The 13,628-nt window shown below is 40.9% G+C and overlaps 1 protein-coding gene and 1 pseudogene across 1 annotated transcript; both read right to left on the bottom strand.

Moving 5' to 3' along the window:
- Positions 1 to 3,302: 3,302 nt before the first annotated feature.
- LOC126515410 (eukaryotic translation initiation factor 4 gamma 2-like) lies at positions 3,303 to 5,662 on the bottom strand (annotated as a pseudogene).
- A 5,595-nt stretch (positions 5,663 to 11,257) lies between these two features.
- On the bottom strand, positions 11,258 to 13,291 carry LOC126515397 (dolichyl-diphosphooligosaccharide--protein glycosyltransferase subunit 2). Its single transcript, XM_050165023.1, has one exon. It carries the CDS (start codon positions 13,289 to 13,291, stop codon positions 11,378 to 11,380), a length of 1,914 nt encoding a protein of 637 aa, XP_050020980.1. The 3' UTR covers positions 11,258 to 11,377.
- Positions 13,292 to 13,628: the final 337 nt, after the last annotated feature.

Below are 13,628 nucleotides of genomic sequence, written 5' to 3'. Positions count from 1 at the left end.
CTTTGCTCTGGTCATGGTGTTTCTTCACAGCAATGGAAACCCTAACTAAGACAATGACCACATCAAAATCGTATTAAAAGACATCTACGCTAAGAAGCTGTGAACGTATTTAGGGCTTAGTTTGTAGTGTGCCAATATAGATGAGATCTCCTTGATCATTTCAGTAATCTTCTCAATGAAGTGCTTCAGTTATGACTGCTTCTTATTTGCAAAGAAAGCACAAAAACATGAGGTTGTCCAGAGTCGTGTGAATGCACTTGATGCCCTGGTCGCCCTCATGGGTATAGATTCACTGCCAGGAGCAGCTGTCTCTGGAAGGGACAAAACAAATAAGAACTGCAGTGGCTGCCCTCGGAAATCAGAGCAATTTGGAGATGGCATATCAAATTAATGAAAATATGAACTAAATACAAAAAATTAAATTAGTTGGATTTAATTTTTCAGGAAGTGGTGAATAAAATATTAATGAATGGATTATTAGTAGATGATTAATGACTCATGCAATTAAAATCATCTAGGTGTATAAACTCATGATTTAAAGAAAATCCTTTCAAATTATTGTTCTCTGAAATGCTTAATTTTTCCAGTGCAATGCTATTAATTTGATTCATTTCATGAGTAAAATCTTCATTTTCATATAATAATTGAGATATAGATATAGATGAGAGAGAGAGAGAGAGAGAGAGAGAGAGAGAGAGAGAGAGAGAGAGAGAGACCCTAGAAATGGAGACATCAAGATGGCTCAGGGGATAATGGCACATGCATCAGCTAAGAATCCCATGGTAGAAGGAGAGAAAAGATTCCTCTAAGTTGTCCTCTTACCTCCATGTATGTAGCATATTCAAACATACACACCACACACTAAATGTAATACAAAATACAGAAAGTAATTAACCCCTTTTAAATTAATAAAGAATTAGACACTATGTTAAGATGATAACACCCGATTTCCTCACATTTTCTTTTTTCTTATTTTGTTTTAAATAAATAATTGCATCGTTTCTTCTTTCCCTTTCTGCCCTCTAACCTCTCCCATACCTCCCCTTTCACTCCCTCTCAAACTCACAGCCATTTTTTATTATTTTGATATGCATAAATATATAAATACAACCTGCTACGCCCTTTCAGTGTTGCTTGTAATGTAGGCACATAGTGCTACACACTATCGTTGTATGTCTTTTTCTATTGCCTTCATGTTTTATTAAAAAACAGAACTGTATTTTTCCAAAATACAAAAGGACAGTTGGGCATGTTTTCAAAACAAATTTTGTGTTTAAAATATGTGCACATGATATTTGATGTGCTTCCCAAGTCATAACTATATCCAACTAGCATCCACCATAAAACACTGTGACAGCTGCCAGTAGAGTGTGCATAGGTGTGCGCTCTCATTCTGTTAATCAGGCATTTTGTTGATCAATATCATGTGAGCAGAAGAATTAACCTGTATTGTAGGATGAATTGTCAATATCCATGAGTGTACACATTCCTGTGATTTACCATGAAAATAGAACAGGAGGATTCATTGGCTCAGGAAGAATGACTCAGAAAACACATGGAAACTCTAGAGCCAAAGACAGCAGAATTTCACAGAACTTGTTGAGTCTTTGATAGATGTACAAATGAACAAATCTAAATGGACCCAGTGGGAGGTGTGTGTGTGTGCATATGTGTGTGCATATGTGTGTGTGTACATAACCATAATAAAGAAGAAACTATGAGTGTGGAAGGGGGTATGGGAGGGGTTGAAGGCAGGAGAGAGAGTAGCAAGAGGGGTGAAGATGTGGCATTCATGTATGAAGTTCTCAAAATAAAATTATTAAATAAAAACAGAAATTTGATATAGGGCACTGAGATTTGATATGATTTATCTTCTAAGGCATAATTGCAGAATAAGCCAACTCATAAACTTGAGGCATTGATTTTTCTGTCCTTGTATTCCAAGGGATTTTATAAAAATAAGATCACTAAGAATTTGGTTTAGCTCTACGTAATGTTTTCTAAAACGCATAAAAATCCCTTAGCAAATGTGACCTCACCAGACTCACTGTAGATGAGTTCACATGGGAAACTTTGGATGTTTCCCATGTGAACAAGACTATCTGCAAAGTGCATTGAGAATAAGCAATATTGTAAATATAAATAAAATAAGTTTAAATAAAAAGGCCTTTGTTCTGCATATTTCTAGGCAAAAGAATCCTGCTTACCTTCTGGCCCACTCATTTTTCATCGTGAGTTACCTGAAGTCTAAATAAAGCTTCAAATCACCTCAATCATATTCTTTAAAGATTTGTATCCATTATTCTCCTAAATCAGCATCTCTGTCTTCCGTATCACTTAAGAGTTCATTCCCTTTGAAAAAAACACTGCCTATTAAATTACCTGTGGAAATGCATGCATTGTTCCATTATGCACATCTGGAAAATTTGTAATGCACCTCATGTACCTCATTAGTAAGTGGAGCTCTACGATGTAGGGATTCCATGTCTCTCACCTCAGCTGAGTGCCCTACCCAGGCAACATCCTATCATTTTTAGTATCAAAATTCCAGTGCTGATAAATGCAAGTATGTAGAATCAGAACATGAGCAAAATAGAGTAATTAAGGAGACTTAAATTCAATACCTCAACAGAAAAGTACAACTCAAATCCTCACTGTTGGTGTCATGCACATGCGTGCACACACACACACAAGCCAACAAGGGCATTGCCAATCTCTCAAAACAGATCAACTTTGTACAAGAAAGTCACAGCATTTAAAAAAAAAGACTTATGAACTTGTCCAGACTGAGAAATATTAAAATATAGCATAGACTACAGATATAAATGTAGGCAAAGTGTTTATTACAGCAACAATCATCAATTATAGTTAAGACATTTTCTGTAAGGACAAATGAAATAATCAAATATTAAACAACTCAACTGCTACTGAACAAAGTACATTTCTAAGTATTCAACATCGCCGTTCTGCTTTCTAACTTAATACAGCCTGTGACAGCTGACAGCAAAGATGATCCTTGCGATAGGCCACCTCTGCCTGAGGACTTACAGTGGAATCATGACATGCTGTTCATAGACTGTATAAATACCGAACGCACTCCTAAAATCCGTGGGGACAGAAAATGACTGTGACACGTCACTACAAGAAACAAATCATGGTAAGAAATAAACCCTTTCCCATGCGTTCCTGTTTTAGACATCATGAAAAGACTGCAGTGAAGTGAATGTTCATGGTGGTAAGGTCAAACACAGCTGTGTCACGGTGACAGCGTGTTCTGCACACAGGAGACCTTGCCTGGCTCTTCAATCAGCTCCTTCCTCTGGCTCTCTGTCTTTAGTGATTTCCAGCCAGGTTAGCCGCAATTCACCCGGAACAAAGTCCTGCCCTTTCTCAGAAAATTTCAAATGGTTTGGATTCCAAGCCAAGAAAGCTTCCTTTTAGACAATTTCAACATCATAGAAATGAACAAAAAGATGAAGTAACAAGCCTTCTAGAAGCTGCTGTTATAAAGCTGCGCCTGATCAGAGGGAATTTTTGCATCACTGCTCTGAAAGAAAGGAGCAGTTGTTTTTCCTGAACTAACTTGTCTAGGAAAGCGGAAGAATCCATTTCATCGATGGCTGGGCTTATTTCATCAGATCCATTCTGTGAGAAGCAGGTCATTGAGATACTCACGGATCCTTTATCTACGTTAAGCTCAGGCCAGATGCTATCTTCAGTCCATTTATCTATATAGCCTGAGTGGATGGATTCCACTTAATTTGCTTCAATAGTTCCTTCTTCAGCTTGAAAAGTGGGAAGCAGAAACAACTTTCCTTTCCTTCCAAAATCTCCACCATATGATCCTTCCTCTGGAGTTATTTTCTGCACATGGTACTTCATTTGTTGAAAAAGTTCGGCTAACCATTCCCAATCTTGTAAACTACCTAACTGCTGAAAACAAAGTAAGAAGAACGAAATCGTTGCCTCTCTCCGGTAGCTGGGTAGTTCGGAATGCTCCCGGCTCGAAAATGATGGCGCCAGCTGCACTCTTCGCTACACATTATTCCAGGGGATGTCAACCACCAGTTTGGAACACTGGTCAAATACATTTCAGAAAGCCTGCATGAGGCTGTCACTTCTGTTAATTGGCCAGGCAATATGCTAATTGCAGTGACAGACATCAACCACAGTTAAGAACTTAACTGAGCAAATTCATCAAAGAACTTCCATTTTCTTCATCTTGATTGCTTTGTGCTTCAGAGCTCTGGCTTTCTCCAACGACATTGGTGTCACCATTTGCCTCACCACTGTTTGGATCTTCCTTCACAACAATTTCTGGTTAAGTAGCTCTTAGCATCTGGTGGTGGCTGTTGCTAGTCTGGTTAGGACTTTCCTGGAGAAGTGGTGGGTCAGTTCTGAGACCAAGCTGCAGTGTCCGTCCTGGAGGTGATGCTTCCATGCATGGTAGTCGTGCGTCAGTAGAAATCGGAGGTTATCTGGGGCTGAAGCTTTGGCACTTGAGTTTTATGCATTAAGAAAAAGTCACTTCATATCCCTTGAGCTCTAAGGAAAATCATGAACAAACAGTCCTGGCTCTCTAACCGTATCTTAGCAGATCAATCACCTTTGGTCAATTATAAGACAAACCTGGTGTGAAACTTTGTGGTGTTCTTGTAACTCTGCTACAACAAGAAACAAATCTTTCCTAGCAATTTCTTCCTTATCAAGGAGATCATTCTGGTGAAAAACTAATTCAATAAGAGTTCTTCTTATTCATGGTCTGATCTTGGTCTGGCTATCTATCAGAGACACTCCAAATTTTCTCCCATATCTTATATTTTCATTGTCTTTTTGTTTCCAAAATTGTCTTGATTCACTTATGATTAAGCCTTCCAAGTTCTCAGTGAATCTGATACTCTCCAAATCTTGATCTTAGCAGTGGTTGTCTGTCCTTCCTCTTCAGTGAGGAAAGAATTTTCATGACTATTATGTACACCAGAATTTCTGGTTCAGTTTCCAAACTCGTCTTGTCATTGGAAAAGTAGAAGACAGGCAAATGGTGTGCTTTCCTTCCGTCTCACTTGGCCCTCTGGTGCTGGGCCATCAAAGTTTGGTGCATCTTCTGCTGGCCACAGGGACAGCTGAGTAGACTGTGAGCTTACCTTGACACTTCTAAGACTACAACCACAATCAGCTGTATGAGCGCTTGAAGGATGAGTTTAGACTACTTACAAGGAACTCATAACCCAGGGTGCCAAATGTCTCATGACTAAGTTTCTTTGCTGTCAGTCTCAACACAACGATGAGACACAATGCTAGTTTCTGCTCTGCCTGAAGAGGCAATGAAAGTAGAAGCATGCCCTTCTACAATCCCACTTCCATCTTTGGCAGCCTAACAACAAGGAATCTTCAAAGTAGTAAGATTAATGAAAGGGGTGAGGAGTGGAGGTCACATTGGAGATGAAAATTTTCATTGAGAGCTCAGCAGCAGCTTATCCCTTAGGATCTAGTCTGGGGGACAACAGGAAATGAAACCATGGGGAAGGAAGGAGGGGAAGGATATCCAGAAACTCTCAGTTTAAAGGATTCACTATGCAATTACCACCCTGGTACCTGCTACCACATCCATAGAGTTCCCATGTGCTGCCAGTGCCAAGGTGTATCTGAAGTCAAAAGTCATACTGTAGTTATTGCACCATTTCAAGAAGAAAGATTTTTTTTGAGTGTAGAAATTAGTTCATGTACTTCCTCAGAGAGGGAGAGAAAGAGAGAGAGAGAGAGAGAGAGAGAGAGAGAGAGAGAGAGAGAGAGAGAGAGAGAGAAGGGGAGAGATGCAGTGTCTTATAAAGTCATAGTCATAACAGTGGTTTGGCCCACATCTCTCCACGGCTGCATCTGATCAATGAAGGAGACACGAGGCAGTGCATTGGTCCTGAGTGTCTGGCAGCTTTTCTAAGGCTGGAATTTAGTGTACAAAGAACACATTAGCCAGGGGCACAGGGTTGGAATAGAGAGTACTCCTGAAAATGTGTCTAATTCCTTTCAGATGTTGCCCATCAACTTGTTTTTGGTGTGCTCTCCTGTTTCCCATTTAGTACCATTTATAGCCATATCTTCAAATATGAGTGAGAACAGAGATTCTAAAAATGAGTATTGGCTATACATATTCATGCATGCCCATATATTACTCAAACACAAACACTTGGAGAATACAAACATCTGTGAAATATAAACAAACGTGTTTTAAAAGAAGAAATTGCGATCACTTTTCACTTCCCTCTCGTTCTGCGTCACCTATTGCTGTTTACAGTGGGAAACAATGATAAATGATTTATAGGAATGCTCCCTTCCTCTTTACAGCCCAATATCCCTTCTCATAAATTGTTAAGAACTGTGCAAATCTCCAGTTGTTTCCTCTGATAGATGTTCAAAAGAAGAAGAAAAATCAATCCCAGGTCTCAGGGACAGTTATATTGGGTGTTTGGGGGCGAAGCTTCAGAAGGACGGTATGTCCCAAAAATCTGTATATCTTAAAAAGGAATTGCTTGAGATATTTCCTCAAATCCTTCCTAAAGAACACAGACTCTCTTGATTTAAAAAAATAGAAATAAAAACAAATCACTAGATCAATGGACAGAAACCATGAACAAATGGCCAGTGGCCAAAAGAAAAATGGATAAGAGATCAATAAATACATGGATAAATGAATCCTCTTCCTCACGAAGCTTTCTGGAAGTTTCATTCTTGTGGAGAAAGCATACTACATTGTGCTGACTGTCCTTAGCCGCGCCTTTGGAGACCCCACTGAGAAAGAAATGTCTCCCCCAGTCTTTAGCTTATGAGGGACCCCCTCTCGCACAGGCATTGCTCTGAACTCATTATTTAAACATGACTCTTCTTTTTCCTTTCTGAACAAATCAATTGTTCCAATTAAAAATTCAAAGAGATTGTTTTACTTACCTAAGAGAAGCAGCTGTCCTAAAGGGTATAAAATATTCTCCTTTAAAAACTACAAACAGATGGTGCCAGTTGGTATCATTGGTTTAGTTTAGAAAGCCTTGTTCTTCTGTGCCGTACAGACTTTAATCATCAACCCAGGCCGCTTACTGGCAAGTCATCATCACAGGAAAGTTGTTCCTTTCTGCTGATAATGAGGTTTGCTTCACTATATGATATCACCCACAATTTTAAGACTCCCCTAAAAGCATTATATGTCATTAGATATTTTACAAACTCGTATTGAAAACAGAACATTGAGTAACATTAGTATGTCCCGTTTTATTGGACTAATACCCTGGGGTTAAACCCATAAAGTAATCATCTGTTTCTCATTATTATATAAGACAACCAACTGTCCAAAAGGAGATATATTTATTCACGACATATATCCTAATGGTGAATTTTCCACTCTTACTATCAGTTCCGTTGTAGTTATTTCTATAATTACTGCATCAGAAACTATGAAGAGAAACTTTTTCATGTGCTGACATCCAGAAAAATTGCCTAGCTTTTATTCTTACTATTAATAAGAACGTGCCCTTTATTCTTACTATTAATAAGAACGTGCCCTTTTATTTACTGTGTATTTGTCAACTACAAGCATCGTCATTTTAATCCTATTTTTTAAAGTTACCGTAACATTGTATGAAGTGTAAGTTTCTTATTTACTGAATCATGCCTATGCTCTGGTTGATACTGAACACAGACTGATTTATGAAATTGCGCTCATACACTCCAAACTGGCACCAAAGCATTTTGACTTGTATCTACATAGATCTAGTGCTAAAGATGCTGAGGTGAGCAAGACATGCGAGGACCACAGACAATCTGCAGACATCTCCACCGTGAGAGTAAAGTTGTTCATATGCCAGGAGGAGGTGTTGGGCATAGCATCACATGGACTGAGAAGGCTGGGGTGTACTAAGGTTCTGTTCTCGTCCAGAAAGAGAAGGAAATCATGAGCAGAGCGGCTACTTTCTGTTCTTTTCCTTCATGGCTTACAATTTTTAAGTGGCGTTCATCTATGAAGAACACCATTGTTTCCTCAGAGATAGATATAAGGATTATTCCTAATTTGGTATTACTTGCATTTCAATTTTGTTATTAACGTGTTCTTGCTCAATTTGTCAATTAGCTCCCCATACAGTTTTGCTCCTGTTCAAATTTAGGAAAACATTCTCTACCTCATAATAAGAGACACCTTTACCAACATTTTCACTAACAGCATCTAGCATTTTCTGTATTTAAATCTCTATGTGGAATGTATTTTATAATTAAAAATAATACTATGGTGTCTTATGATTCTTTGCTTTAAAATTTTTAAGGGCAAAATTAATTTTTATTATTTATATTCAGACATGATATAGAATTTTCATTCTTCATAGCATTTTACAAATTTTTTAATGCAGGTTTTAGGAAGTGGTCTCCTGTGCCAATGCATTCAAGTGTACTTCTCACTTTCTCTTCTATAATATTCAGTGTGGCTGGCTTTATGTTGAGGTCTTTGATCCATTTGGACTTGAGTTTTTTGCATGGTGATACATATAAGTTTATTTTTATTCTTCTACATGTTGATATCCAGTTATGCCAGCACCACTTGTTAAGTATGCTTTCTTTTTTCCATTTGATATTTTTTGCTTCTTTGTCAAAAATCAGGTGTTCGAAGGCATGCGGATTAATATCCGGGTCTTCAATTCAACTCCATTGGTCCTCCTGTCTGTTCTTATACCAGTACCAGGCTGTTTTCAGTACTGTAGCTCTGTGGTAGAGTTTGAAGTCAGGGATTGTGATGCCTCCAGAAGTTCTTTTATTGTACAGGATTGATTTTTTTGGCTATCCTGAGTTTTTATTTGGTTTTCTATATGAAGTTGAGTACAGTTCTTTCGAGGTCTGTGAAGAATTTTGCTGGGATTTTGATGGTCATTGGATTGAATCTGTAGATTGCTTTTTTTAAATCACTGGTGACTGATTATGTTTCCAAGGTCATGATTAGCAAGTCACCCACTGTCTTAGTTTGTTTCCTGTGGCTATGATGAAATACTGACCAAAAGTGACATGGGAAAGAAAGGGTTTATTCCTTTGGCTTATAGTTTGTAGCCCATCATCAAAAAATGTAAGGCAGTAACTCAGGACAGGAACCTAGAGACAGGAACTAAAGACCACAGAGGAAGGTTACTTGCTCAGTTTGTATTCTTACATCACAGGACAGTCTTCCCTGGGGTGGCACCACCACACTTGGTAGGAAAATGCCCCCAGTGACCAATCTGATGGAGCAAACTTTTTATTGGGGCTCCTTCTTCCCAGGTTTGTGTCCAATTGGCAAAACTTAACCAGCACACCCACCTGTATCCTTTTTAGTAAAACTGGGAAGTCCATAGCACATGACTGAGAAGTCTGCTACTCCAGGTGTTTCTCCTGCAGAGGCCAAGGCCTCCTGGAGTGCTTCCTTGTTCTCAGTCAGCTTACCACTCAAGAAAGACAGCACTAATCAGTGTGAAAATAAATCCAAGATGCCAGACCAAGCTTGGAGCCTAAAGATCCATTCTTAGCCACAAATGCTAACAAGTGATCCTACATTTTAATATATATGTATATATTTTTGAGAGAGGATCTCATGCAGTCAAACCTGGCCTTGAACACAGTGTGTCTATGAAGTTGAACTTTAGCTCCTAAATTCCCAACTCTGAGGAACTGGGATAGTTGTATAGTTCCCTGTAGATAGACAGACAGGGGAAAGACATTGTGAGTAAATCAATGTGATTTTCCGTTAAATATTTAAGATGGTCAGCGTTTTTGTTGCTGTTGCTGATACTTATTTAATAGCAGAGTCTTTTATTTATTTATTATTGATTTATTATTCTGTCATATATTACATCCTCCCACCTCTCCTATTCCTCACCCCTACCATCTAGATCCACTTCTCATCCATTTGATGGTCTAACTTCTTTTTTTATTTTATTTTTTTAAAAAAAGAAAACAAACTATCTGTTTTGATTTTATGTATCAATCCCAGTTCCCACTCCCTCTCTTCCTCCCATTCCTTCCTCTTTCCACCCTCTATCCCCCCCCCCAACCAATTCCCCGAGAGGGCAAGACACATTGCTCTAAGGAAGGATCAAAGCCTTCAGGCTGAGCAAGGTATACATCCAGAAACAATGGGATCCAAAAAGCCAGTACAAGCAGCAGGGGCAAATCCTGGTGCCACTGCCAGTGACCCCTCAGTCTGCCCCAGCCATACAACTGTCATTCACATTCAGAGACTCTAGTTCGGTCCTATGCTGGTTCCTTTTCTGTCTGGCCGGAGTTGGTGAGCTCTCATTAGCTTAGGGAAGTTGTTTCAGTGGATGCCCCCATCATAGTCTTGACCTCTTTGCTCATATTCTCACTCCTCCCACTCTTCAACTGGACTTTGAGAGCAAAGTCCATTGCTCTACTGCAGGTCTCTGCCCCTGTTTCCATCAGTTGTTGGATGAAGGTTGTATGGTGACATTTAAGATATCCATCAATCTGACTACAGGGCAAAGCCAGTTCGGACACCTTCTCCACTATTGCTTAGGGTCTTAGCTAGGGATTCCTGGGAATTTCTCTAGTGCCAGGTTTCTTGCTAATACCATAATGGCTCCCTCAGTGAAAATATCTCTTTCCTTGCTCTGTCTCTGTCCTTCCCCCATCTCGACTATCACATGCCCCCAAGTTCTCCTCCCCTCCCCTCTTTTCCTCCTCCTTTCCTTTTGCCCTCCCTTCTCCCTCCATACTCCCAATTTTGTCAGGAGGTCTTGTCTATTTCCCCTTCTCAGGGGGAATCTATATACATTTCTCTTAGGGTTCATCTTGTTATTTAGCTTCTCTAGGGTCATGGACAACAGGCTCATTATCCTTTGCTTTACACTAGTATTCACTTATAGGTGAGTACATACCATGTTCATCTTTCTGAGTCTGGGTTACCTCACTCAGGATGGTTTTTTTTTCTAGTTCCATCTATTTTAATGCAAATTTCAAGATGTCATTGTTTTTTACCACTGAGTAGTACTCCATTCTGTAAATATATCACATTTTCTTTTTTTTTTTTTCCTATCACCATTCTCTTTATTCCAAAGTAGATGAATTACAGATTTCAACCTTTCTGTGTAACATCTGGGTAGCCTGGGACATTCACAGCATCTTGCCAGGCATCATGACAAAGGGACAGACAATCTGGGCCCAAACACATCTGCTCTGTAAAACAGAAAGTGGAAAACAAGTGAAAAGTGTAGCCACAGCTAGACTTCTTTCTCTCTTTTTAAATAACAGACTTTTTCATTTTCTGTTTGTTCCCCTCGCTGCTCTCTTCGCACTATGAATCGTCTTCACTCCTTGTTCAACAACCACTTCAGGTCAGGTCTTCAACCTTCTGGAACTAGTGTGCTGTTCTCTTGACTGCCTGCTGGGCCAGCATTCGATTGCCAGCCAGAAATGTCACAGTGCCCAGGACAGCCAGGTACTTCAGGGTCTGGAACATGTTGAGCTGAGTCCAGTAGACATACATGAGCCCCAGCATCGCAGCGTGTCCCAGGTGAAAGATAATTGTGCTAGGAGCAAAAGTGAAGTTGGAGATATTGGCACCAATCCGGATCCACAGTGCAAAGAGTAGGAGCAAGGGCGAGAGAATGAGGGCTGTGAACGTATTGGACACCACTGTGGGGGGCCTCTTCTCAGGCTCTCGGAACAGGTGCTGAATTTCCTGCTTTGGAGTAAAAAGGTTCTGGGACAGGACAGTGGAGGGAGCTTCTTCGTCAGGGAACTTGATGACCACATCAGCCACATTCCAGAGAATCGGGTTCTTCAAAGTGGCATCTCCAATGATTAAGTAGAGTGTGTAGGTACCAGAGGCAGAGTCAAACTCGATCTTTCTTTCAGAGGTGTCCAGTTCAAACTTATACACATTCTTGTTATCCGGCTCAGCAACAAACACTACTTCCTGGCCAGTCTTCTGGTTATGAAGTCGAACAAATGTCTGGTGAGGGGTGAGCTCTGCACCAGTGTTCACATCTACCAACTGGAAGAACAGGGCGAAGTTCTGATGGCTGTCCGCGATGAATGGACCCTTGGCTTTGGCTGGGTAAGTCACCCGGGTAGTTTTGGGGACAATGCTCTGATCCTTATCCACAGTGGAAAGATCGACATTTGTGATGCCAACTTCAGTGGAGATCTTGACTCTAAGCTCTGCAGTGTTCGCAATGTAGCGGCTGTCACCTTCAACTCTGACAGAGAAGTCATAGTAGCCACTGGCAAGTTTAACATTCTTGAAGTTTAGCTCAAAAACATCCCCCGCACGAATGAAGGGCATCTTAGGCAAGACAGTAGTAGCTCTGGAAGCCACTGACTTAGCATGCTCCAGCTTAACCGTAGCTTGAGTCAGAGGCTGAGACAAAGCATTGCTGACTTGCAACCGAAGGATGGCCTGTTCCTGAGTGTCAGAAGCAGAGCCCTCAGGCACAACCACCACTGGCATGTGGTAGCGATTCTGGGACAATGCAGCAGCAGCAGAGGCCACGCTGAAGGCTTCTGAGAGAGATTCAAAGCTCTTCTTGCTGAAGATGGTGTTCATTAGCTGGATGACCTGATCCTCCTTTATGGATGGTTCAGTCCCCACATGATCCATGAGCTTGTAGGTGGCAGCAACAAACAACGCTGTGGTTTCCAGTCCTTCCTCAAACTGGAGATACACGCCCCCTAGTTCATCCAAGCGAGCAACTAGGTCCTCAATCTCCTCCACAATGTTCCTCAGGTCAGCCTGCTGTGATAGGTGGGATGCTGTCTGCAGAGCCTGGACCGTTGCCAGCACAGTCTCCTCCTTGCTGAGACGAGCAGTAAGAGCACCAAGGGCTTCATGGGATGCCAAGGGAAGGCCAAAGCCACTGAGCGCTGCAACTGCATGGTAGATCTGGGCAACAGAGGAGTCTTCACTGACTGCTGCCAGAAGCAGATCTTTGGTCTCATTTGAAACAGATATCTCACAGCCTGAGAGGACCTGGCTCGACTGGGCAGCATAGAAGAGGGAATCCACGTTGCTGGGGTCAAGGTTAGACTTAATGAAGGTACATGCTTTCTTGACATCTGGCACTTGTGCCCCAAGGCTGTTGAGTCCCACGATGGAGTAGAAGGCAGATTCCAGATTTGTGAAAGGGCGCGCCAATGAGGCTTTCAGTCTCTCCACATCATGCTTGGTGAGGTAGTGGGTAGGTGTCAGAGCCTGGGTGCTGGCTATGATTGTCAGGGCCAACAGGAAGACAGCGCTTGAACCCGGCGGCGCCATTCCTCCGAGCAGCATATCACATTTTCTTTATCCATTCTTTGGTTGGGGAGCATCTAGGTTGTTTCCAGGTTCTGGCTTTTAGAAAAAAAAATGCTGTTGTGAACAAAGTTGAATAAATGTCTTTGTAGTATGATTGAGCATCCTTTGGGTATATTCCCAAGAATGATATTGCTGGGTCCTGAGGTATGTTGATTCCCAGTTTTCTAAGATACCACCATACTGATTTCCAGAGTGATTGTACAAGTGTGCACTCCCACCAGAAACAGAGGAGTGTTCCCCTTACTTTACATTCTCTCCAGCATAAACTAGCATTGCTGTTTTGGATCTTAGCCATTCTGACTGGTGGAAGATT

This window comes from Alexandromys fortis, unplaced genomic scaffold (assembly GCF_014885135.2).
Source record: "Alexandromys fortis isolate MF-2015 unplaced genomic scaffold, M_Fortis_MF-2015_v1.1 scaffold_160, whole genome shotgun sequence".
NCBI classification, from domain to species: domain Eukaryota; kingdom Metazoa; phylum Chordata; class Mammalia; order Rodentia; family Cricetidae; genus Alexandromys; species Alexandromys fortis.
Note: the sequence above shows the minus strand (reverse complement) of the source record. Positions and strands in the feature narration are given on the sequence as shown.

What these genes read in the sequence shown, in the direction of transcription:
- LOC126515397 (XM_050165023.1), bottom strand. Translation starts at nt 13,291, where the DNA reads ATGCTGCTCGGAGGAATGGCGCCGCCGGGTTCAAGCGCTGTCTTCCTG.